The sequence below is a fragment of the Pleurodeles waltl genome, chromosome 5 (genome assembly GCF_031143425.1).
Source record: "Pleurodeles waltl isolate 20211129_DDA chromosome 5, aPleWal1.hap1.20221129, whole genome shotgun sequence".
Classification (NCBI taxonomy): Eukaryota; Metazoa; Chordata; class Amphibia; order Caudata; family Salamandridae; genus Pleurodeles; species Pleurodeles waltl.
The window spans coordinates 231,482,108-231,509,435 of NC_090444.1; the positions used below are offsets into that span (position 1 = coordinate 231,482,108).

At 48.1% G+C, this 27,328-nt stretch overlaps 1 protein-coding gene across 3 annotated transcripts in view; it reads left to right on the plus strand.

Annotated features, from left to right (window-relative positions):
* UBR2 (ubiquitin protein ligase E3 component n-recognin 2) overlaps window positions 1–27,328 on the plus strand; it is a 1,248,744-nt gene that overhangs the window by 1,168,449 nt on the left and 52,967 nt on the right. For all 3 annotated transcript variants that reach the window (XM_069233963.1, XM_069233965.1, XM_069233964.1), the window contains exon 44: window positions 15,277–15,354. In XM_069233963.1, the coding sequence (XP_069090064.1) occupies window positions 15,277–15,354 (78 nt within the window). The remainder of the gene's footprint in view (window positions 1–15,276; window positions 15,355–27,328) is intronic.

A 27,328-nucleotide genomic window follows, 5' to 3' on the forward strand; every position in this document is an offset into this window, starting at 1 on the left:
TGTGGATCTTGCGGTCCCATGGACTCTCCACAGCTCTACAACATAATTGGTGGTTCTGTGGCTCTCCAGAGATCTGACCTGTCTTCCTTGCAACTTGGAAGTTGGTGGTCCCATGCTGGATCTGCTTGGCTGGAACCCCTGTGCACTGCGTCTACTTGTCGTTGCCAAGGTTTGTTGGCTCTTTAGTCCATAGACCTCCTAGCTCCGAGAAGTCCTGGACTCCAGCATTCTCCAGCCTAAAGATTGACGTCCACCCTGCAACTCCTGCAACGTGGGCATCCCTCTTTGCTGTGCTGCTGAAGCTTCCTGGTGCCTGCTTGCCTGCTGCCAGAAGGTCTTGCTCCAACAGTTCCTGCTGGCTCTCCTGTCTACTTAGGACTGGCCCTGACCTACCTGCCAAGGTTGGGTCACTTGGACTTTTCTGGTTCCCAAAACCCCTGCAAACTCTGCACAACTCTTCTTACATTTGCCAAGGCCTGTTGGTGGTCCAGCTGACCACTGTCCTCTGCTACAATACGACAACTCCTGGGATCCTCCTGCATTGCCAGAACTCCAAAGCTGCACTTCATCTACCGTCCTTCAGGAAGCATCATCAAGAAGGGTGGGCATTGCCCTCCTACACCGCCTTGTCGCCACTGGTTGGTTTTTCCTCTGTCCCCTCTCTCATTAGGTCCTCTTCCTCTGGAATCCACGCCTGGGTTCCACCGACCTGGTCCACGGGGTCACGACAGCAGCGGGACAACTGAGGTCCCCATTGACTTCATCGGGGGGCTCCCACATGACTTCCCCCCCTATGCACCTGAGTTTCCTGGTGTGGGTACTCCACTGTTCTGGGTATCAACGGGTGGGGGCAGTATCCAACCTTCCTTGTCCCTACAGGTTTCCTTGGGGTCCTCTGGGAAGGATCCTAAAACGCAAAAACTCCAACAGCAACTTACTATGTTATCCTATGGACACTAACCCGAGATTTCTACTCTGCACACGGCGCCTGGGGAATCCACCTACTTACCTTTGGGGTGTTAGTACTTCCCCAGTCGTAAGGGTCCTTGGGTGGTAGTGTGGGTTGGGTGTGTTTTTGCATCCCATATTTTTAGTACATGGTTTGCCCCCCCCTTAGGGGGCCTATGTTGTTTCATTTGTTTACTTAGATGTTCCTAGGTATATTTCTGTATGACCACATCTCTAGTTAGGGGATATACACAAGTTATTTCTACAGTATGTTGTAGGGAAATGCCTCCCTTGGCATGGTTCCCCCCTAACCTTTTTCCTTTAGTTGATGCTAGTTATGATTGAAAGTGTGCTGGGATCCTGCTAACCAGGCCCCAGCACCAGTGTTCTTTCACTAAACTGTACCTTTGTTCCCACAATTGGCACAGCCCTGGCACCCACATAATTCACTTGTAAATGGCACAGTTGGTACCAAGGGCCCTGTGGCCAGGGAAGGTCTCTAAGGGCTGCAGCATGTATTATACCACCCTGGGGACCCTTCACCCAGCACATGCACACTGCCTCACAGCTTGTGTGTGCTGATGGGGAGAAAATGACTAAGTTGACATGACACTCCCCTCAGATTGCCATGCCCTCAACCAACTGCCTGGTGCATAGGTAAGTCACCCTTCTAGCAGGCCTTACAGCCCTAAGGTAGGGTGCACTATACCACAGGGGTGGGCATAGTTGCATGATCTCTATGCCCCTACAGTGTCTAAGCCAAACCTTAGACATTGTAAGTGCAGGGTAGCCATAAAGAGTATATGGTCTGGGAGTTGGTCAAACACGAACTCCACAGTTCCATAATGGCTACACTGAAATCTGGGAAGTTTGGTATCAAACCTCTCAGCACAATAAATCCACACTGATGCCAGTGTGGAATTTATTGAAACATGCACACAGGATGTCTTAGAGATGACCCCTGTCTACCAGTACAAACACCAGTGTTAGGCTGACCAGTTCCTGCCAGCCTGCCACAACGAGATGGGTTTCTGGCCACATGGGGTGAGTGCCTTTGTCACTCTGTGGCCATGAACAAAGCCTGTACTGGGTGGAGGTGTTTGTCACCTCCCCCTGAAGGAAATGTGACACCTGGCAGTGAGCCTCAATTGCTCATGCCTGTTGTTACAGCGCCCCAGGGCATCCCATGTAGTGGAGATGCTCGCCCCTCCGGACACAGCCCCCGCTTTTGCCGGCAAGTCTGGAGGAGATAATGAGGAAAAACAAGGAGGAGTCACCCATCAGTCAGGACAGCCCCTTAAGAAATCCTCCATCTTGGGTTTGGAAGATTACCCCAATAGGAATAGGGATGTGCCCCCTCCACTCAGGGAGGAGACACAAAGAGGGTGTAGCCACCCTCCAGGACAGTAGCCATTGGCTACTGCCCCCCAGACCTAAACACACCCCTAAATTGAGTATTTAGGGCGACCCTGAACCCAGGAAATCAGATTCCTGCAACTTGAAGAAAGAAGAAGGACTGTTGGCCTGAAAGCCACGCAGAGACGACGGAGACACCAACTGACTTGGCCTCAGCCCTAGAGCGACGCATCCAGCAGGACCAGCGACCTCTGAGGACTCAGAGGACTGACCTGCACCTAATAGACCAAGAACCACCCAAGGACAGCGGCTCTGTTCAGAAACAACTACAAAACAAGCAACTTTAAAGAGACTCCAACTTCCCGCCAGAAGCGTGAGTCTTCCCAGTCTGCACCCAACACCCCAGGCTCGAAGTCAGGACAACCAACACTGCAGAGAGGACTCCCAGGCGACTTCAACGACGTAGACACCCTGAGTCGACCTCCCTGCACCACCACAGCGAAGCCTGCAGAGAGGATCAAGAGGCTCCCCCTGACCGCGACTGCCTGGTAACGAAGGAACCCGACGCCTGGACCAAGCACTGCACCCGCAGCCCCAAGGACCAAGAGGAACAACCTACCAGTGCAGGAGTGACCAGCAGGTGGCCCTCGTCCTAGCCCAGTCAGTGGCTGGCCCAAGAAGCCCCCCCTGTGCTCTGCCTGCATCGCCAGAGTGACCCCTGGGACCCTCCATTGTTTTCTACATCAAACCTGACACCTACTTTGCACACTGCACCTGGCCGCCCCAGTGCCGCTGAGTGTGTGTTTTGTGTGCTTGTGTGTCCTCCCCTTGCCCCCTTCCCCACCCTCGGTGCTCTACAAAACCCCCCTGGTCTGGTCTCCGAGGACGCAGGTACTTACCTGCTAGCAGACTGGAACCAGAGCACCCCTGTTCTCCAAAGGCATCTGTGTTTTGGGCCCTCCTTCGACCTCTGCACCTGACCGGCCCTGTGTTGCTGGTGCAGTGGCTTTGGGGTTGTCTTGAACCCCCAACGGTGGGCTCCCTATGCCCAGATGGCTGAACTTGTAAGTGCTTTACTTACCTGAAAAACTAACTATTACTTACCTCCTCCAGGAACTGTTGATTTTTGCAGTGTCCACTTTTAAAATAGCTTATTGCCATTTTAACCAAAACTGTGTGTACTACTGTTTTAAATTAAAGTTCTATACTTACCTGTGTGAAGAACCTTACAATTTATGTACTTACCTAAAATTTGAATCTTGTGGTTCTAAAAATAAATTAAGAAAATATATTTTTTTATTTAAAAACCTATTGGCCTCGAGTTAAACCTTTGAGTGTGTGATCTCATTTATTGCCTGTGTGTGTACAACAAATGCTTAACACTACCCTCTGATAAGCCTACTGCTCGACCACACTACCACAAAATAGAGCATTAGTATTATCTAATTTTGCCACTATAAACCTCTAAGGACCCTTGGACTCTGTGCACACTCTCTCTCATTTTGAGATAGTATATACAGAGCCAACTTCCTACATATGTGTAATAATAAATATTACATATTTTTCTAACACCTATGTGGTTCATTCCTGTGTGTACTTCACTGACTGACCTGTGCGGTAATTTCAACCGCTTTACACCTTCCTGGATAAACCTTAGCTGCTTTCCACAGCTACAACCATGATAGCTGTTTATCCAGAGCCGACCCACACCATCACTAAGGGTTGCCTGGACTCAATACAGGGTGCCTCACCTATAGGTGTACACCTTAAATTAAGCCAGCCTCCTACAGTATTTTTCTAACTTCTTTTTAGATTGAGTTGCTTAGGGTCTTTCATTGCCTTTCATCAATCTTAAGGAAAAAGTTTAGACCACTAGAGTTAGGTAGATACACATAAACTGCACTAGTACCGTGTTTTCAGTTGAGGAATCTAGACAGGCTCAGGAGTCTTGATATAGCATCCTTAAGTTCCAGGAACTTAGGACTCTATGTAGGTCTAGAAAACTTAAGACGGGGAGTAACCCTACTAAACCTCAGCTGCAAGACTTGCTCATACAATGTAACCGCCAGCATCCTGGATGGCAGGTAGAACAAGGTGGGAGGGATTACTCCTCAGAGGAAGGCCAGGCAGCACCCTGTACCTTTCTGTGAACAAGGACCAGAGGACTCATAGGAGGCCTCTGAGGACAACCCTGGGACTGTAGAGGGAGGTACTCACAGTACAGAAGGGGGGCACCTAGGTTGGTCCACTTGTGGTCCCCTGGGAGTGTCCAAAGGATTACCAAGAGGAATAGATCCTCTTCAACATCATCCTCACTCTCAGTATTCTCTGCTGAGTCCACTTACTCTAGTCACTCAGAAGAGTTAGTGTTAGATAGGGGTTACCACCTGCTCAAGCTTGAGAAAGCTCAGCTCTTAATAAAAAAGAAAGGAGCAGCTAGCTCTTGATAGGTAGGCCCTGGAGGAGGAGGGGAAAATTAAGAATTTGGGGTTAGAACCCCATAGTGACAGCACAAGAGACTCTAGAGTCTGAGAGGAACACTTTGATTCTAGGAATCCCAGCGGGATAGTTCCCCTTTACAAATCTGGGGATGGAATCCAGACATGGGTAACTTCACTGGAGAGGGCCTGTAAAGTCCAAAGGTTCCCCCAGAGGCAGTGGGCAGCTTTCCTGTGGCTCTCCTTTGCAGACAAAGGTAGTGACAAACTTTTGGCAGTTAGAGAAGAGAATGTAGACAACTACCAAGTTTTGAAAGAGGCACTGATTGATGTGTTTGGGCTTACTACTGAGGACTACAGGATTAAGTTCAGGGCAACCCAAAAGAAGTCCTCTGAAGACTGGGTTGATTTTGTAGACTACGCAGTTAAGGCTCTGTAAGGCTGGCTACATGGTAGTAATGTACACGACTACTAAGGGCTGAACAATGTGATCATGATAGAATACATCATTAATAACTGTGTGTCTGAAAAACTGCACCAGTGTCTGGTGAACTCTGAGCTGACTTCTCCCCAAGAATTGCGAAAGAAGGCAGGCAAATGGGTCCGCACCAGGGTGAGTAAGAAAACTCATAGTGGGGGTGACCAGAAGAATAAGAATGCTTCTACGTGCCAAGAGAAGGATGGGGAGAAGTCTAAAGAAAGTGTCTTCTTCAGGTTCACAAACGTTTTCCGAGGGTGGGTCCAAATCCTCCTCTTCCTCTAATAGAAACCCAGGTACTTTCTTTGTAAGGAAAAAGGCCACAGAACAGCTGATCCCAACTGTCATAAGAAAGGCATCAAGAATACTACTACTGCTACTTCCCCTGGTGCCCCTAGCAGTAGCACTAGTAGTAGTACCACATCAAAGTGGGTAGCTGTGTTCACCTCGGGTACTGCAGTGGACACTGGCCTAGTCAGAGAAACCCCTGAGGCTGTCCTATCAGGGAATGGCACTGACCTTGTCACTTCAGCTATCTGGCCTCCTAACATGAGGAAATACAGGCAGCATCTCCTCATTAATGGTATTGAGGCAGAGGCTTATTGGACACAGGAGCAAGTGTCACCATGGTGACTGAAAACTGATGTCACCTAAACACATTCTAAATGAGCACACTTACCAAATGGCCAACGCTGATAACATCACTAAGTGCCACCCCATGGCAGTTGTTGACTTTAGCTTGGGGGGGGATGGGGGGGGGGCTACTGGCCCTAAGAAGACTGTAGTGTCCCTAAGAAGATTGTAGTGTCCTCATCCATTCCTGTAGAGTGTCTCTTATGGGCAATGATTTGGGGACTTCAGCATGGGCTGAAGTGGAGTTACAGGCCCATGCAGCAATGCTGGGCATGCCTGAGAGTGTGTTTTGCGGCAACTAGAGCACAGTTCAAGAAGCAAGAAGCATTGAAGCAGAGAACCATGGCCCAGGCAGCTTCCAAGAAGAGAGGTAGGAAGGGTAAAAAGTCACCCTCTACCCAGACGTAATGTGAGGATCAGTCTCCCCAGGGAGATGATCTTGCCCTTTGTGAGGAACCTGCCCCAGAGGATCTTGGACCTGACATGGCAGAGCTTTGGGGGCTAAGGGGACCCTCGAGGGAGATATTGAGTCTATAGCTGAAATCCTGCTCCTCTCTTGAAGGCCTCAGACAACAAGCTGCTGCAGAAGAGGCAGGTGGGGGGGGGATGCCATTTGACCCCACAGGATCTATTGGGAAAATGGTCTCCTTTATTCTGATGCTGGAGACCCCAACCCTGGTGCTACCAGGAGGATGGTCATACCTGAGTAGTTTAGGGAGTTATTGACCCTGGCATATGGCATTTCCCTTGCCGGACAAATTGGGAAAAGCAAGACTTGGGACAGGCTTGCCCCACACTTTAACCCCACATGTCCGAAGACACCAAGGAGTTTTATCGCTCCTGTGTCACCTGCCAAGCCAGTGGCAAGTCCGGTGGTGCTACAAAGGCCCCCTTAATTCCACTGCCAGTGGTTAGGGTTCCCTTTGAAAGGGTAGGCATAGCCATTGTTGGTTCCCTTGAGCTTATTCTGGTGGTGGTGGATCATGCCACCAGGTACCCAGAACCTATTCCTCTTAGGACCACTACAGCACATGCAGTGTCCAAAGCCCTTCTGGTAATCTGTTCCACAGTGGATTTCCCTATGGATGTGGTGTCAGACTGCGGTTCAAACTTCATGCCTGGCTACCTGAAAGCAATGTGGAAGGTGTGTGGTGTAATTTATAAATTTACCACCTCTTACCATCCACAAGGAAATAGGTTAGTTGAAAGATTCAACAAAACCCTTAAAGGTATGATCATAGTGCTGTCTGGAAAAACTCAGGAGGAGACGGCATGTCTACTACCTTGCCTTCTTTTTGCCTGCAGAGAGATTCCACAGAAGGGAGTGTGTTACAACCCATTTGAGCTTCTGTTTGGGCATCCAGTTAGGGGTCCCCTTTGTCTTGTGAAGGAGGGATGGGAGCAACCTCTCAAACCTCCACAAACAGGACATTTTGGACTATGTACTAGGCCTATGGTCACGTATAGCTGAGTATATGAAGATAGCCACTAAAAACCTTGAGGCCAGCCAGGAGCTGCAAAAGCAATGGCATGACTGAAAGGCTGTGAGGGCTGTTTGCCGGCCAGGAAAGAAAGTGGGTGTTTTGGAGCTGTGGCCCCAAGAGCACCCCAAGACAAGCAGAGTGGCCCCAACACAATTGTGTAGAAAAAGGGTAAGGTCACCTGTTTGGTTGACCTAGGCATTCCAAGAAGCCCTCACAGGGTGCTTCATGTCAATTGCCTAAAGCTGTATTTCAGCATGGCTGATATGAGCTTGCTTATGGCCACTGATGGAGGACAGGAAGAATAGAGTGACCCTCTCCCTGACCTTCTCTCCTACAACTCTGTTGATGGTTCAGTGGATAGGGTAGTGTTTCCTGATTGCCTCACTGAACAGCAAGAGGCTGACTGCAGGCATGTTTTCAGTCAGTTGTCAGAACGCTTTTACCTGACACCCAGTCAGACCACCTGGTGTACCTATGATGTGGACACAGGTGATAGCCTTAAAACACAAGAACTAGGTAGTAGTGGAAATGAAAACTGCTCCTCCAATGAGAATTATACAGTAGTAGTGGGAAGTAAATATAAAAGGAAATGGCATATGAACAATGCTTGTTAGGTAGTAGATGCCCCGCTATCAGAACTTTTATTATATTAATCTCAAAGAGACCAATACAAATTCATAAACAACATAAACCTCCCACACACGTTTCAGAGAGTACACAATGTATTTAAAATATCCCCTTAAAGTAAGGATGCATAGAAAATTGGATAGTAATCAGTCCATTTATTGCATGAGGATTTGTATTGAAATTGATGTAAGGGCAGACATCCGCACTCCAGCTGTGACTTCCCCATGTTAGCCTATGAACACTGACCTGAGACACTGCATACAGGTGCCTTGGGAACCCTACCCACTTACCTTTGGGGTTTTAGTACATCCCCAGCCTTAAGGATCTTTGGGTGGTAGTGTGGGTTGGGTATTGTTTTTGCATTCCACTTTTTAGTAGATGGTTTGCCCCCTCCCCCCCCCCCCCCCCCCCAATAGGGGCTCATGTTATTTTATGCCTTTACTTATCTGCTACTAAGTATATTTTTGTATGACCATATCACCAGCTAGGAGATATACCAAAGTTAGGTCTAGTGTGTGTGTTATAATAAATATTACATATTTTTCTAACACCTGTGTGTTTTTTTCCTGTGTGTACTTGACTGACTAACCTGTGTGGTATTTGCAACCACTTTACACCCTCCTGGATAAGCCTTAGCTGCTCTCCACAGCTACCTCTATGAGAGCTCAGGTTATCTAGAGCCGCCTATACTATAACTAAGGGTTGCCTGGACTCACTACAGGGTGCCTCATCTATAGATGTACACCATATACTGAGCCAGACTCCTACACTGACCATGTCATTGTACCTACTGTGGCTACTGTTGTCTGAGAGGGTGGGGTGGATTTGGCTACCCCGGCTTACTGGCCCAGTAATCTGGAGAGATACAAACAGCCACTTAGCAATGGTGTTAGCATTAAAGCACTCAGTGTCACCATGGTGACTGAGCAACTGGTGTTCTCAGACCAGTACTTGACTGGTGAGACATATACAGTCCTCAGCACAGATAATCAAGCTAAGGTACATCCCATGACAATGGTATCCTTTGAATGGGGAGGAGTTACTGGCCAGAAGAAGGTGGTGGTATCTCCTGCAATTCCTGCACAATGACTACTACGCAATGATCTGGAGTCCTCAGCATAGGCCGAGGTTGAAAGAAAGATCCATGCAGCTATGCTGGGTATACCTGAATGGGTGTGTGTGAAAATACAAGCACAGTGCAGAGCCCAGAGCGAAAAAGTAGAGTTAGAGTCTGGAATAATGGCCCAACCTACCAAGAGAAATGGCAAGAAGTCTGGGAATTTAGCTTCCAAACAGATACCAGATCAGGTCCCCTCTCCTCATGGAGAAGACCTAACAGCCCCAGAGGGAACTGAGCCCCAGGACCTTGGGCCTTACAAGGCAGAGTTATTTGGCCCAGGGGGGCCCTCTAAGGAAGATCTGTGCTGGGGGCAGAGGACCTGTCCCACTTGTGAAGGCCTGAGACAACAAGCTGCTGACCAGGAAAAGGGAGATGTCAGTGGCTTCCACAGGACCTTTTGGATAGGAGGTACTCCTTCACACTAAAGCCAGAGACCCCAGACCTGGTGCTAGTAGGAGAGTGGTAGTGCCTCAGCAATACAGAGAACTCCTCACATTGGCTCATGACATCCTCCTAGCTGAGCATCTTGGCCAGGCTAAAACTTGGACTAAGTTAGTGAACCACATCTACTGGCCAGGTATGTCCTAGAAGAGGTTTTGTAACTCCTGTGTCACCTATCAAGCTAGTGGCAAAACAGGTGGCCAACGAAAGGCCCCCTCAGTTCCACTACCAGTGGTTGGGGTTCCCTTTGAGAGAGTAGGGATTGACATCGTTGGTCCCCTTGACCCTCCAACAGCATCAGGAAACCGATTTATACTGGTTGTAGTGGATCAAGCAGCCAGGTATCATGAGGCAATTCTCCTGAGAACTACTACTGCCACTGCAGTAGCTAGGTCCCTCATTGATATCTTGGTATTGTGGTGTCAGACAGAAGTACAAACGTCATTTTTGTCTACCTTAAGCACATGTGGTCTTAATGTGGTGTGACCTACAAGTTCACAACCCAATACCACCCACACACCAATGGCCTTGTTGAAAGATTCAACAAAACATTGAAAGGTATGATTGGTGGAATCCCTGAAAAACTCAAAAGGAGAGGTGAGGTCTTACTTCCATGTCTGCTTTTTACTTACAGGGAAGTGCCACAGAAGGGAGTAGGATTTCTCCCTTTGAATTTCTGTTTGGGCATTCTGAGAGGGGGACCACTTTGTCTTGTGAAGGAAGGATTGGAGCAGCTTCTCGAAGAACCTAAACAGGATATTGTTAACCATGTGCTTGGCCTTCGTTCTTGAATGGCTGAGTACTTGGAAAAAGCTTTCAAAAACCTTGCGACCATCCAAGAGCTCCAGAAGCTTTTTCATGACCAAAAGGCTGCACTGGTGGAGTTCCAACCAGGGTAGAAGGTGTGGGTTTTGAAATCAGTGGCTCCTAGGACCCTCCGGGACAACTAGAGTGGACCCTACACTAGCCTAGAGAGAAAAGGGAAAGTCACCTACCTGGTGGACGTTAGCTCTTGCACAAAACCCTAAAGGATCATCCATGTCAATCTCCTTAAACCCTATCATGACAGAGCTAAGATGACCATGCTCATTGTCATTTATTAGTGACAGGAATCTGAGAGTGAACCTCTCCTTGATATCTACAGCAACCCTAAAGATTGCTTATTTGAAGGAGTGGCTTTTCAGACACTCTAAATGACCAACAACAGACAGACTGCAAGCATGTCTTGCATCAGTATGCAGAGCTCTCCTCTTTGACCCCTGGTCGGACTACCTGGTGTACACATGATGTGGACACTGGTGGCAACATACCTGTCAAAAATAAAATCTACAGGCAGTCTGATCGTGTCAAAAAGAGCATTAAAGCTGAAATAAGCAAAGTGTTGGAATTGGAAGTAATTCAGCACTCTTGGGAGCCCCTGGACCAGCCTAGTTGTCTTAGTCCCCAAGCAGCATATCCAGATAGAAAGAGAGAAATGAGGTTTTGTGTGGACTATTGGGGCCTCAATGCTGTAACCAAAACAGATGCACACCCAGTTCCTAGGGCTGATGCACCAGTTGACCGGTTAGGGGTAGCCAAATATCTCAATACCTTTGATCTCACATCAGAGTACTGGCAGAAATGTCTGAACCCAGGAGCAAAAGAGAATCAGCATTCTCGATTCCAGGTGGTCATTATCAGTTTACAGTTGTGCCTCCCTCTTGGATTAAAGAATGAGAATGCCTCTGCGACCTTTTAGAGGTTAGTGAACAAAGTTGTGCCTGAGTTGGAAGACTTTAGTGCAGCATACATTGACAATATTGCTGTCTTTAGCTCCACCTGGCAGGATCACCTGTGGAGGCTGTGAAAAATGCAGACCTCACTATCAAGGCAAGCGTCAGATAGGACGTTGTATACTTAGAACACCTTATAGGTGGATGCCAAATTCAACCATTAAAGCCCAAGATCAAAGCATCCAGACTCAAGTTAGGGCATTCCTTGGCTTGACTGGGTACTGCAGGCGGTTCTTAAAGGGGTATGGTGCCATTGTAGCACCCCTCACAGATTTTGCCTCTGAGATGATGAATAAAAGAAAGGAAACTGGACAGTGAACTGTCAAAATGCCTTTGACACTCTGAAAGAAGTAATGTCTTGGTGCAGACAAAAGTAAAAACACGACCTGTCACACATCCCTGTGTGCCAGGTCCCCTACCACTGCATAGGATATTTGTAAATAACCCCTACAGAAGGCCTTCCTAAAGCATGGTGCATTATATCATATGTGGGGACATATCTGCATGAGAAGATATGCACCTGATATGTCTGATGATTCTGAGAAATATTACGTGGACAGGGAACACATATTGATTGCATGTGCTGGACACTAGTCATTACGAGTTCCCCAGCCATGATGGCTTCACTGAAACTAGAGATGCTTGGTATCAAACATCTTGTATTAATAAACCCTCACTAAATCCAGTGACTGATTTATTAATACATGAACTCTGAGGGCACCTTAGAGGTAGTCCCTGAAAATGTACCCAACTGCTAGTGTGTAAACTGATTAGTCTAAACCAGTACAGCCACTCTAGACAGATGTCTGACCTCCTGAGGAGAGAGCCAGCGCTCTCGGAGGCCAGGAACAAAGCCTTCTCTGGGCAGGGATGTTATCACCTCTTCAAGGCAGGATGGACTTTCCAGGACAGAATGCTTCAAAGGACCAGCTGCCTTTGTTGTGCCACCCAGGTCTTTCCAGATGGCGAAGAAGACCCCCTGTCCTGACCCCACTTCTTGGGGGCAAGACAGGCTGGAAAATTTGTAAGATTAGGAGGTGTGTGCACATCATGCCAGTCCCATCCCTAAAGTGGACCAGCTGATGTGGACATCACTTTTCAAATTACTCTATCTTGTGTTGGATGGAATTAGTATTTTAGGGTCAAGTTTATGTGTGCTTCCCAGCGGAAATTGTCATATAGAGGGTGTAGTCATCCCACAAGTAGGCAACGCATTGGCTGCTACCTTGCTCTCCTGGTAATGCCCCTAAATAGAGTATTTAGGTGGCAACCTTGACCCACAAACTCAGATTCTACAAATCAGAAGAAGGATGAAGAAGAGACACAGCCTCTGGAGTACAGCAGAAGAGCTGTGGACATTTTGGTGCAAAACCGTGCCTGTCTGCACCTCTCTCGACAATCGCAACAGAGTGACTCACCCTGTGAGCTGGAGAACTACCAAAGCCTCAGGTAGCCTGCCAGCACTTCAAAACCACCACCAGTCTCCCTTGAAGTGGAGGAGCTATTTCCCTGCAGTCTGCAGGGACCGAAAGGCAGAGTCTAGTCCACCGCCTTGCAGCTCGCTCCCCGACCAATGCCGCAGATGACCAGAAGGAGGTACCCATGCTCTGGTGGACCAGGACACCCTCCCCCCGCCAACACACACCCCTTCCCCTCCCAACTTTGGTGACAGCAGAACCCACCGGAGCCGTGCAGCACCAATTCCCAAGGTACCAGACTTCCTGCACCAATAGCTCGGGTGCAGTCAGGATTTTCATTACACCAGCACCAAGCAGCCATTGAGGGACGTCATAATCACTAGCACCCACTTCATTAGTGGCCCGCTGTCCTGATTTTGCCATTGCCAGCTGGTTGTCCCTGATCGCGAGGTGCACTTTTGCACACATAGCCCAGCCGCCCTATCCACTCTGCGCCTGAGCTGCCTGACTGGATCCCGAAGAACCAGCTGTGCCCCCGTGCTCTAAGGCCCCTTGAGACCCAAGCCCCTGTGTGGGAGCGCTCTGACTTGTCCCCATGTGCAACTTGTTTCCAGTTGCCCCCCACTTCTGTGTAGCGCCCAGATTTCACCTCACCAGCACCCTCCTCCCAGTGGAATTCAGGGAACTCCCAACGAACTGTTGTTAGTACTTTGTTACTTGGGCCCTTACAGAAGGTGAGCCTCTGAAACCAACTGTAGTTAGCTTTTTGATTTATTGATATTTCTCTCCACAGGAATGCATTGTGCGTAAAGGCGCACAAGTTTGAACTCTTTACTTGCCTGTAACTTGTAAAAACAAATTCAGTACTTACTCTTTTGCAAAGTCTTGGTTTTCAAACATATATGAAAAGAAGTCTTATATTTCTAAATTGGTCTTGGATTTATTCTTTGAGAGGGTCTCTCATTTATGGCCTCTGTGAATACAAGTGCTTGGCACTGCCCTCTGATAAGCCTAACTGCTCGCCCACACTGTCACAAAGGACAGCTTTAGTATTATCAGTTTTGCCTCTGTCAGACAATTGGGGATCCACTGGACCCTCTGCATGGTGTACTTCTTTTTAGCGCACCATATAGAGAGGTAGGTTCCTCCAGCAGCCTTAACATGACACTGTGGCTCCCCAGGGAAGTCATGGAAACACATCTTACCCTTTCATCAAATTACTTGTGTATGCCTAGGCAAACACAAGAGAGATATGAGATAAGAGTTTAATACATTTATTAAAACACTAGCAATCTTGCATAAAGAAAATGGGCTTTGAGAATTAGGCAGATGGAACAAAGCAAAGTAATCAGCATTATGAACATGGAGAGGACAAGGAATAATCCAGCCATGGTAAATTAGTTTTAGAGGTCCTTTCCTCACCCTAAGACTCTAGAGAGAGCATAACGGTTGTACCCTTCAGCCTGGCCCGATCTAAAGGATTAGCCTTAGCCCCATACCTGGAGATAGTGTCAGGAGTTAGCTTGCAGTTGGATGGCCATCCTCACAGGAAACTGGATGATTAGCGCCAGCAAAGCTGCATGTCGTATACAGCATTCATCTCAGGATGGTCACGGCTCAAATGCTTCTCTCCCCCTTTCGGATCTGTGCATCACATATTATAAACCCACACTGTGCTAGAAGCACAGTTCTGATGTAATGTATGTAAAATATGATGTGAAGCTACTAAAATGGGTGAAGTAACTCGGGTCCAAGATGTCCTCACAACAGTATAGATAGATCGTGTTGCATAGTTTAGATAGATTAATTGGTATAAATAAGTAAAAAGACAGTTTAATAGAATGAGATAGTTACAGAGATGGATAAGGTTGCCTAGGTAGAGTTGCAGCAATTTAGAGAGATAGAGCAATAGATGGAGAGATAGATAGATGGATGGAGAGATAGATAGATAGGTTTGCAAACGTAGATAGGCAAAGGGGTTTACAAAGATAGATGATAGATAAATGGAAAATGATAGATTATAGATAGAGAAGGAAATTTGAATAAGCAGCTGAGCTAAAACCAGAAATCTTACAGTTAATTGTTTATATACGCTGGACAAATGAGCACTGAAAGCACACTAAAAAGTCATACAAGCAGGGCATACGCACTAAATTGGTTTACAAATATGACGACATGCAAAAGGACTGAAAGTAAACTAGAAAGCCATAGAAGTGTGACATACAGACTAAACTAGTTTACAGATATAACTGTAGTCCTCAATTAAAATGCATACCAGGATGACATATGTAGGAATGTATTTATAAATGTGCTTCATTACATTACATGTATGCTAAAAAAAAAAAAGACAACTTCATGAAGAATAGTTTCATATGAGCAATACTAATAATAAAGAATATAATAGAAATAATGAGTCCTAATTTAAATCATTGCTTTGTTGAAAAATCTCTAGTTTACTACTGTTGAAAATTAAATTTTTAAGAAAACATCAAGCATAATAAATAGAAGTTACACTTAGTATAGTTATTTCTAAAACCTCTATTTATTGTATTTTCTTTCAGCTTTCCACGAGAGTCAAACAGATTAATAGATCTCCCAGAAGACTACAGCAGTCTCATTAACCAAGCCTCGAATTTCTCGTAAGTGTGCCTTAAATATAAATAATTGTAGTGTATTTTTTGTGATATACATTGTACTTCAGGAAACAAAATGCAATGTAAGAAAATAGAAGATGCCAAAATAGCAGCAGAAAGAAAAGTATTCATTTCAGTAAATAGAGGTGTCAACAGACAAGTGGCCACATATTCTATTTAGTGTCCTATATTTTGCCCTATTTATAAAGTTGTCACAGTTTCTCCCTTCACTTGTCCTGACACACCAGACACTGTGTAAAAAAAGAAAAATGGAGTAAAAAGAAATGCTCATGGATATTACTAACTGCAGACTTTTCACTTTGTGAATGTCCCCAGTTGCCAGAATGAATCTAGAAAACTCAAAAAGCAGTGCCCCAGCATGCCAGTAGGTGGTGGTGTGTGGCTCCCCATCAACTTTGTTCCGCTCCAAAAGTGATGTTGAGAGCCGCATATAAACACAACTCATGCGCACTAACATCACCTTTCTTTGTGCCTTCAGACGCAGATCCGGAGGTCCGCTCCTCCTTACTGTACTCTAAAGAGATTCTTCTGCAAATTTTCCAGTGTGCAAGGGAAGTCGCAAACAGATGTTTCTTACATGTCTCCACAATGTGTCTCTCTGGTATTTGTTTGGCGCACAACCAGGTAAACCAGAAGGCCATCCGAGAACCCACAGCTCTATATGGCAAAGCACTGGAAAGATCCTTGCAGTCCTGCTCCAGACCAAAGTTGGGAGTGCTGACCTACTTCATAAGTCATTCCCATGGCCGATCATCTTTGTGGTTGCCAGAACAGGAGCTGCAACACATTCAGACTCCGAGCCGACTTTGTCACGACCGAGGCCGCATACAGAATGTAAGTGGCGGAACCCATGCTGAATCCATCAGACTCGGACACAATTCTGCTACCACAGATACTTCATCAGCTTTTTAGCTCCGGCTCCAATCAGAGACAGCCATATGGAGACAACAGTTGTGAGGAAGGGTAATGGTTTGCCTTGCCCTGTAATGAAGACAATTGGTACATGGACCTTCAAAAGGCCAGTGGGATGGCTAGTCAGGGGATCCCAAGACCTAAATTACCTCTAACCATTATTTTTCATCGCTAATAATAAGCATTTCGAGTTAAGTATCTGTATGAAAATGGTTCCTTATAAAAGGATTGTAGGAAAGTGCCCCTTTTGGCATGTTTCCGCCCCCCTCCCCCAACTTTCTGCCTGGAATTGATGCTAACTTGGCTGAGTGTGTGCTGGGATCCTGTTAATCAGGCACCAGCACCAGTGTTCTTTTCCTAAACTGTACCATTGTTTCCACAATTGCCACACCACTGGCACATAGCTAAGTCCTTGTAAAAGGTACCAAGGGCTCTGGAGCCAGGGAGGGTCCCTAAGGGCTGCAGCATGTATTGTGCCACCATAAGGGACCCCGACCAAACACAAGCACATTGCCGTTGCTGGTTGTGTGTGTTAGTGGAGAGAAAAAGGTTAAGTCAACATGGCATCCCTCTGAGTGCATGCCCCACAAACCACTGCCTGTGGCATAGGTAGGTCACCCCTCTAACAGGCCTTGCAGCCCTAAGGCAGGGTGCATTATACCCCAGGTGAGGGCATAGCTGCATGAGCACTATGCCTCTACAGTGTCTAAGCCAATTCTTAGACATTGTAAGTGCAGGGTAGCCATAAAGAGTATATGGTCTGAGAGTTTGTCGAACACTGACTCCACAGTTCCATAATGGTTACACTGAATACTGGGAAGTTTAGTATCAAAGTTCTCAGCACAATAAATCCAGACTGATGCCAGTGTGGGATTTATTGAGAAATGCACACATAGGGCATCTTAGACATGCCCCCTGTATACCAGCCCAACTATTGGGGCTAGACTGACTAGTTTCTGCCAGCCTGCCACATCCAGACCGGTTTCTGGCCACATGGGGTGAGTGCCTTTGTGAACTCTGTGACCAGGAACAAAGCCTGGGTGGAGATGGTATTGGGTGGAGATGCTTCACAACTCTCCCCTGCAGGAACTGCAACACTTGGCAGTGAGCCTCAAAGGCTCAGGTCTCCTGTTACAGTGCCCCAGGGCACTCCAGCTTATAGAGATTCCCACCCCCGAGCAGGCCCTACTTTTGGCAACAGGTCTGGCGGGGAAATTAGGTAAAACAAGGTGTCACCACTGCAGCTAGGACCACCCCTAAGGTGTCCAGAGCTGAAGTGACTACCTCCTTGCATAATCTTCCATCCTGTTTTGGAGGAGAGGGACCAATAGAGATAGGAGTGTGCCCCTCTCCACAAAAGGAATGGGCACAAGAAGAGTGTTGCTACCCTCAGGGACAGTAGCCATTGGCTACTGCCCTCTGACCCCTGTAACGCCCCTAACTCTAGTATTTAGGGGCACCTCTGTACTTTATTCACCAGATTCCTGGTGACCTCTAGAAAGGACTACAAAGCTGACCCCAGCAGTGAAGACTCCAAACAAAAACTGACTTGCCTCCACCAACATTCACACCCCCCACCCTCGCCCCCCACCAGCCTGTCTGCCTGCTACAAAAGGCGATGCATCCTGCAGGACCCTTGACTGCTACAAACCCCAAAAAGGACTGCTTGCCCAGCAGAGGACCAAGAGCTCCAGAGGACAGTGGAAGAAACCTTCCAAAAGGACTCAAAAACTGCCCTGGATCCGCGAGCCCTGTCCACTCTGCACCCGATGCCCACAGCCGGAGTCCAAGTGGCCCACCGGTCCAGAGAAGGTCGCCAGGCGATTCCTACCTCAAGTCCATCCTGGGTTGACCCCTCCTGGCCAACACGACGACTCCTACAGCCTGAATCCATAGGACCTGACCGCAAATGGATCTGATGAGGATTCCTGAGGCCCAAAGGTACCCCTGCATCCGCAGCTCCCTAGTCTTGGGGACTCCGACCGATGGTCCAGCAACATCCAGCGGACGCCTCTCCCTCATGTCCAGCCTTTGGTTTTCCAAAACTGACCCCCTGGGCCAAGCCTGCAGCATCTTGACCCCCAGGGTTCCCTCATTGAAAAGCATTGGGCGCCCGACGCTGTGTTTGCATTCTGCACCTGGCTACCCCTCTGCCACTAAGGGTGTATGTTTGGTGCTGACCTGTGCCCCTCCCGTCACTGACCTAAAACCCCCAGGCCTGTGTCCTGAAACTGCGGGTACTTACCTGCAATCTGTTTTCTTCCAAGTGCCCCCCAGTCCTCCTAGGATTCCATTGAAAACCCAACACCAACTTTGGCCTCTGCACCTGGCCGGCCCTGTGTCGCTGGTGTGCACTTTTGGGGTCACCTTGAACTTTGACCTGTGGACATCGTAACCCCCGAAGAATGGGATTGTAAGTTGATCACCTGTCTGTTAACTGTGCTAACACTTTTCCTCCCTTAGGACTGAATTGGTTCCTATGAGAATTTGCACTGTCAAATTTTAAAATTGCAAAGTGATACTTGTAACTGCTTTATCTGCAAAACTAAAGCATATTACATTTGAGGCATATGCTTGATACTTACAACTGTACTTACCTGCAACAAAGACCTTTTTGTTCTAGTAATAAAATAACAAAATATATTTTTGCTATATAAAAACATTGGCCTGGAGTTAGTCATTGAGTGTGTGCCTCATTTCTTGACTGTGTGTGTACAACAAATATTTTGCACTACCCTCTGATAAGCATAACTGCCCGACCACACTACCACAAAAGACAGCATTAGTATTATCTATTTTAGCCTTTGTTATGCCTCTGGGGAACCCCTGTAATTTGTGCACAGTATATCCAATTTTGGTATAGTATATACAGAGCCAGCTTCCTACAACGATAATAGTTGAATAAATTAAAAATAATCCTTGACACCTACCCCATTGCTTCCCTAACATATTAGATGGATAAATAATACAATCTATAAAGATATGTTTGCAAAAAATTATAAGTATTTTAAAAATGTTTAAGTCAGAATCTGGTTGTTAGTTCGAACACAGCATGTGTGAATGCCAGTGGGCTTGACACCTGTAATGATACTGGATTGGATTCCCCTCCTGGACTAGCAAAAGAAGAAAGTATGTCTTTCGCCACTGAAATTAGGGGGGCTGCTTATGTCCTATACATCCACCTCATTACTTTGGCAATAGAAACATAAGTACTGACTGAGGTCCTGCAGGCCGGCAATAATCAAAACTCTTTTGCATTTCAGGGTGGCCCTCAATGATGTGTTGTTGGGCACTTGGACTAAACCCTGGTATGCCTTGCCCCCGCCCCCTAACTTCCCTGTCAACCGACATTTTGGCTGTTCATTAAGGCAAGAGGTGCTATCTGATAGAGACAAAGATTCCTTAACTCAGAATTCTTCCTCAGGTGCCAGACTGGATCTGAAAATGTCTTCCCTCGCAGTACTTCTGTGCATCAGTAGACCGAATGTGATGTTGACAGAGTCCATATAATCCCCTCCCAGACGTGCTGGCGTCCGTTCCTCCTTTTCCATACTACAACGCTGAGCCGGAGTTCCTCTGGTCAACTCGTCCAATCTCGAAAAAATATATATAGTTTTTATCTTCCTTGTTGAGGGATCAGTGTACCTCTTTTTTCTTTGTCATCAGGGTTTAAACCTTGTTGGTCCTATGGCAGGGCAGATGTTGGCCATGGACCCTCATACTGTTTTATTTGGTGCCTCGGGGTCACCATGACTCCGAGATTTGCGGCTACTATTGTTGCTTTGCATACAAAGGTGTTGCGGGAACGAAGTATGAAGATCTTGGCTGTGCATCTGGTAGAGGCACCGCGCCGCTCTCACTCCAGGTCCAGGGTGCGGTCTCAAGTTCTCTCCAGGAGCTCTTTTACATCACCCTTGAAGTCAGTAGACCAGACTGCGAAATGAGAGCAGTCTAAATCGCGGCATCTGCCTTTCGTAAGGTAAGTCTATTGTTGCTGATGCCCTTTCCGGATCCTGGGTCGAGAAGTCGGCAAGTTCACCCAGTGCCTCCCTGCTTTCCCTGGAGCCAGGGTGTCTCTGGCCCAGATGCAGAATTATTACAATCCCCTTCTGCCGTCTGCGGACCCCATCCTCCCTCTGGCGTGCTTCCTTGTCCAAGGGGGTGACAGGTATCCTACCTGACTCCATGGCGACGGGTTCATCCTCGGCATCAGATAGGCCCTCTGGGTCCATAATAGGATCCGTACCGGCTCCAGTGTACAGCCCTTCAGGGTTTCCACCTGCGAGGCCAGAGCTCAATCAGTTGATGTTGGTGGCGCCGATTGATGCCGAGCCAATTACTGTTTCCGATGCCAGGACAATGCCACCCTTACGCCAGAAGGCATCTGATGCGGTGCCGACAATGCCACCCGGCTCGGTTACCTTCCCTCCTCCTTCCCATCAATCACTTGCTGTTTTACCTTCGGGAGTACTGGCTTTTGGTGGTAAAGGAGAGGAGATGGGGTTTTGCAAACCTGTGGACGAGACTGTCCAGCCTCCTCTGGAATTTAGATGGCTGCGGAATTAGGTGAGGCTAGTGGCCTTGAGTCCTCGCTGGCTTCTGACCTCTTTTCCCCTCCGGACTTGTGATGGAGGTCAGCTCGTCCTTTACCGAGGTGCTAAAGAGGGCAGCTGCAGCCTTAGAGTTGCAGCTCCCCTTTTTGTAGAGGTGACCACTGATCCCTTGGTAACAGTGCTTCATCAGGGCGAAACAGGCATAGAGCCTGTGCTTCTTTACAGTGAGGCACTATATGATCTCTTATTAGGGGCCTGGGATAAGTCTGCTATGTGGGCCCCTGTGGACTGATCCATAGCCCATAGACACCTGCCCCCCCTGGGGACCCAGCTTTGTCTTTTCCAGCACTCGACTCCAAGAACTTTCATGGTGCATGCTGCTACAGCCTCTCTTGACCTCAGCGTCCAGAGAGCTGGAGATTTGTGGGTGAAATATTTACTCCTCAACCAGCTCTGCACTGTGGTCAATAAACACCTCTTGCATTTTGGGCCATCTTTCCCATGCCTTCTGGGATTCGTTGGCCCGCCTGCTACATTCGCTTCCGGAGGAGACCCGGAACAAACTTGTTCAGACACTCCAAGATGGACAAGAGGCATCTAGGTTTGTCATAAAGTGTGGTATGGATACCCTAGACTCAGCTGGGCTAGCCATGGCTCACTCTGTAGTGCTGCGTTGTCAGGCCTGGCTATGCCACTCTGGCTTTTAGGAGGCTGTTCAATCCACCTTGGTAGACATGTCCTTTGATGGCGCCCACCTGTTCGGCACTCATGCTGATCCTGCTTACAACATTTTAGGGACAGCCAGGGTGGAAAAGATTTATAAATGTCTATTCTTATGACTTACAGATGGAGCCATTCCAGTGTGGAGTCCTATACTTTCTGTTGAGCCAAGTTTCAGCTCCCTTTGTTCACTCAGTCTGAGCCATTCCACCTTCTGGTGACACCTGGTACAGTGTTCCTGCCTCTACAGGTAATCCCATTCTTCTTATGGCAGTTACTGACAGCTTTTTTTGTATGCTGTCTGGGAGATGTGTATTCTTTGTGACCCTGTAGGAATCTGGCCTGGTGTGTTGTGGGTACCTAAGGTACTTACACCTTATACCAGGTCCAGGTATCCCCTCAGTGAAGTGTAGACAGTGCCTAGAAGCCAAGCTCTCTAGAGGTAGCTGTTGATGAGCAACCAAGGCTTATCTAGGAAACATGCAAGGCTCATGCAATACTACTGTAGTCACACAGCACTTACACACATAAAAGAAAACACTCAGCTGTACAAAGATAAAGGTACTTTATTTTTGCAGCAAATCATCACAAAATAATAGACAGGTAACCCACTCATAGAAGGTAAGTAATACTCTAAATATATACACCAGTAATCAGAAACAGGCATAGAAAAGGTTAGAAAACAGTGCAAATAGTCATAACCAATAATGACCCTAGGGGGAGCACAAACCATTTATTAAAAAGTAGAATGAGCCTAGGGTACCCCCCACCTAGGTAAGTAAAATGTATAGAGGGGAGCTGGGGGTACTGAGGTAAGTAACACAGTACCCCCCAGCGAACAGGAATGCAGGAGTAAAACACTGGGTTTTCCCCAAAACACCCAAAAGGAGGAAAATAAGGAAAAATAAGACACCCGGACAAGACTGCAAGACCTATGGAGAGAGGGGAACAAGTCCAGGAGTCACAGTGGAGTCCAGGAGGAATAGAGGCTACTACCCACCCAGCTGTGGATGCAGGAGTTGGTCGACGGTGATGAAGAACAGGTCAGCACTGCAGCCCTGGAGCATTGCAGATGAAGCCCCACGCTGGAAGGAAGAATGCAGACGGGTGTCAGTGCAGGAATTCCATCAACAAGCCTTGGAAAAGGCAAACTTGCGGTTAGTGGAAAAGAGGTGCTGCCATGGACCAGCAAGGCCCAGGATTACTCAACCCAGGAGGGGGAGTCACAGGGGACCCTCAGTGTTGCAGCGAGTCCACAGGAGCAGAGGCAGCACCCACAGGATGGGGACATAGGAGTGGCAGAAGAAGCCCATGCAGCACTACAAAATAGGATCTCACGACGCAGGAGAACCACACAGGAGGCTGTGCTTTGCAGGATGGAGTGCTGGGGGAGTACACGTCACCTGAAGATCCCTTGGAGTACATCCAAACAAGCCTTGGTAGCTGCAAGAGACACAGTGCATGGCAAAGGTTTACCTCCACCAAAGTTGGACAGCTGGCAGAGAGGAGCAAGAGGATTATTCTGGACCACCACTTGTGATGCAGAATCCACGCAGCTCTAGTTGAGAGGAGCTCCAGGTCATTGCTTGTTGTAGGTGCCTGCGGTTGCAAGGAAGTGACTCCTTCACTCCAAGGGAGATTCCTTCTTCTTGTGCAGGCTGAAGAGTTGCAGTCTTCTGGGGATACACGGCCTAGAAAATGTTGCAAAGCTGGCAGGCGACATGGAAACAAAGTTGCAGACGACTCTTCTTCGTTGTAGCAGCGTTTGTCGGTTCCTGGAGGGTCCAGTCACTGTTCCAGTGGCCAGAAGTCGAAGCAGAGGTTGCAGAGGAATCTTGCTGGAATCCTGCAAGCCGAATCTGAGGACCCACCCAAAAGAGAGACCCTAAATAGCCCTGAAAAGGGGATTGGTCACCTAACCAGGTAAGCACCTATCAGGGGGCCTCTGACATCACCTGCCTGGCCTGGCCACTCAGATGCTCCCAGAGTTCCCTGCCAACCTTGGGAACAAGATGGCAGAACCCAGAGATCCTCTGGAGTAGCTCTGGGCACCACCCCTGAGGTGGTGATGGACATGGGAGTGGTCACTCCCCTTTCCATGGTCCAGTTTCGTGCCAGAGCAGGGACTGGGGGGTCCCTGAACTGGTGTGGACTGGTTTATGCACGGAGGGCATCAAATGTGCCCCTCAAAGCAAACCAGTGGCTTCGGAAGGCTACCCCTCCCAAGCCAGTCACACCTATTTCCAAAGCGAGAGTGTGTTACCTCCCTCTCCCAAAGGAAATCCTTTGTTCTGCCTTCCTGGGCTTGATCAGATCAAGCAGCAGGAGGGCAGAAACCTGTCTGAGAGGTGGCAGTAGCTGGGCTGCCTGGAAAACCATGTAAGACTGGTGGTAGCAATGCTGGGGGTCCTCAAAGGAGCCCCCAGAGCACATGGAATCATACTTCCCATACTTGCAACAGTATTGGGGCATGATTCTGACATGTTTGATACCAAACATGCCCAGGTTCGGAGTTACCATTATGTAGCTGGACATAGGTAGTGACCTATGTCCAGTACACGCATAAAATGGCATCCCCACACTCACAAAGTCCAGGAAAATGGATCTGAAGTTTGTGGGGGCACCTCTGCTAGGGCAGGAATGCCCTCATACACAGGTACCTGCACTCTGCCCTGTGGGCTGAGAGGGCCTACCGCAGGGGTGACTTATAATGACCTGGTGTAGTGACTTGTAGTGATAATTGATGCATGCACCTGTATCACGCGGGCTGCAATGGCAGGCTTGCAGAACTCTTTGCATGGGCCCCCTATGGGTGGCAGAAAAACTGCTGCAGCCCATAGGGATCCTCTGGAACCCCAAAGCCCTGGGTACCTAGGCACCATATACTAGGTTCTTACATGGGGGGACCAGTATGCCAATTGTGGGAAGAAGCGGGTACCTTTAAAGGAGAGAGCACAACCAATGGAGTTCTGGTTAGCAGGAACCCAGTAGACACAGTCAAACATACTGACAACAGGCATAAAATGGGGGTAACCATGCGAAGAAAGAGGGTACTTTCCTACAGACCCTTTTGTGGGTTTAGCATCTTTTGTCACAGGGTTTCTTCTTTTTCTCTAAAGACAGACTTCATGCTCAAGAGGCAGTACTGGTATGGTATGTACCCTGCTCTGTGTAGAGCATGTTCTGTATGCCTAATAGGCGTTACTATCTTGTAGTAATCTTCGTATCCCTTATAGGGAACTTGTCTTTTTCTCCCTAGGAACCTTATTGTCTGGGCTCTCATTTGCATCTTTGTCTTTTTATATCAAGGTATTGTGCCTCTGGTGGGCCAGGCTATTCAGGGTAGGGATTTGAATCCTGCCTAAACTTCACACACGGTGGCAACATAGCTAACTTTTGTTTGAATTGTTTCTCTTGCTGTTACTATGGGAGCATTGTTATGCTTTTCTTTCTAGAGTTGTTTTGCTTGCTCCACTTCAGAAGCATGGGCTGTAGCTGCTGGTATCTCCAGCACCAGTAGTACACAGGTGCAAATTCTTTTTGTGTCTGTGTGAGTCATGCTCATGGCATTTTTCTCTTATGCTGGCAGTCTTGCTGTCCTTACACGTCTTCTTTTCAAGGAGATGTGTAATACTTTCTTATTGCTTAGAGGTAAAGTCCTGTACCTTGGCTGCTATAGGCTGCTCTTAGGCAAGAGGCCAAACTCCATCCAAGACTTCCAGATTTCTACATATTTACTCTAGAGACGTCTGTAAGAAAGTAGCACCTTTATGACAGTTACCCTAATTTATTGCCTGGTATCAGTATGTTTAGACCGTAGTACACTGGGATCCTGCTAACCAGGACCCCAGTGTCAGTGTTCTCTCACATTTATTTAGTTGGTAAGTAACATTTACACCTCATAATTGGCATACTGGTGCACCCATGTAAGTCCCTAGTATATGGTACTTAGGTGCACAGGACATTGGTTCACCAGACGTCCCCCATAGGCTGCAGCATGTGTTTTGCCACCCATCGGGACCCAGGCAAACTGTGACTACAGGCCTGCCATGCACCTTTCACCCCAGATATAAGGTTTACCTTATATCATAGTCACTGCATTGTCACCCCTAAGGTAGGCCCTTCAGCCCAAGGGCAGGGTGCATGTTTCTCGGTGTGATGGCACCCCTGCATGAGCAGAGGTGCCACTACAAACCCCAGACTCAATTTTCTGGGCTTTTTAAGTGTGGAGAAGCCATCTTAAGGTATGTAGTGGATACTGGTCAACATGAGATGCCAACTACATAATGGCTTCACAAACCTAGGCATGTTTGGTATCGAACCTGTTAGAATCATTCAACTTCACCAATCCCAGTGCTAGCTGAATGAAATCATGTACTCTGGGGGTTCCCTAGGGGATCCCCCATGTCTACCTGTACAGCCTTGCAGGATCTGCATGCCAGCCTGTGCTGCTGCAGGCCCCAGACACTGTTCTGCCCTCCTACCACCGAGCCTAACTCAGGCAGGTGAAGGCAGAATAAAGGATTTCCAGTAGAGGAAAGGTGTGACCACCTCACCCTTCGAAATAGGTGTTGCTGGGGTGGGACTACCTGTGAGCACCACCAGACTGCTTTGAAGTGCACATTTGGTGCCCTCCTTGCATAAACCGGTTTGCTCCAGTGCAGGAGCCCCTGGCTCCCACTCTGACATGAAACCACACACAGGTCAGGGGAGTGACCTCCCCCTGTCCAGCTTCTCTCCTAGGGCGGTGCACAGAGCTCTGCTAGGTGGCCACTTGATTCTGTCATCTTGGAAATAAGATGAGCAGAGGCCCCTGGGAGCATTGGACTGCTTAGTCCAGCTGGATGATGTCCCTGACCCCCTCCCATGCCCCCTATAGATGAGTCACTGCAGAAAGTGTCAAACCCCTTCCTGGGTTACTTCAGGGCTCCCCTGAGGGTGTGACCCTAGATTCCACTGCAATACTTCAAGATTGTCTGCAAGACACTTCTGCAACCTGGACACCAGAACTGCTGCTGATCTTCGCTCGCTGGGACTGAGAGCAAGACTGTAACCAGTAAGAGGGCTCCTACTGCAACTTTGTTTCCATGTTATGCAAGACCTCCTCAACCTCCGTGGCCATGCATCCTCCAGAGTCAGAAGGACTCTGCCTGCACTTAGGACAGCAAGAAGGAATCTCCTTTGGAGTGAAGGAGTCTCACGCCTGCATCCACAGGCACCTTAGTGTTGACGACTGGTTTGTGAATAATGCTGTCCCACGGACTCTTCAAGGCTCTACAACACAGGTGGTGGTTCTGTGGCTCTCCAGAGGTTTGACCTGTCTTCTTTGCAACTGAGAAGTCTATGGTCCTTCATTGGAGCTGCTTGACTCGAAGCCCTGTGCACTGCGTTCGTTTGTCTTTGCCAAGACTTGTTGGCTTTTCAGTCTGAAGACCTTCTAGCTCCAAGAAGCCCCAGCCTCCAGCACTCTCCAACTCCAAGAACAACGTCCTCTCTGTAACTCCTGCGATGTGGGCATCTCTCTTTGCTTTGCTGCTGACGCCTCCCTACGACTCTCTGTGCCTACTGCCAGAGGGTCCACCAGGGGCTCCAATGGTTCCTGCTTGCTGAGCGCTGGCCCTGACTTAGATGCAAAGGTTGTGTCACCTGGACCTTGCTGGTCCTCACAAATCCTGCAATCTTCGTGCAATGTTTCTCTGCATTTGCCAAGGCTTGTTGGTAATCCCACTGACGACTGACCCCTCTGCATTCGGACTGGTGTGGGACAGCTGGTA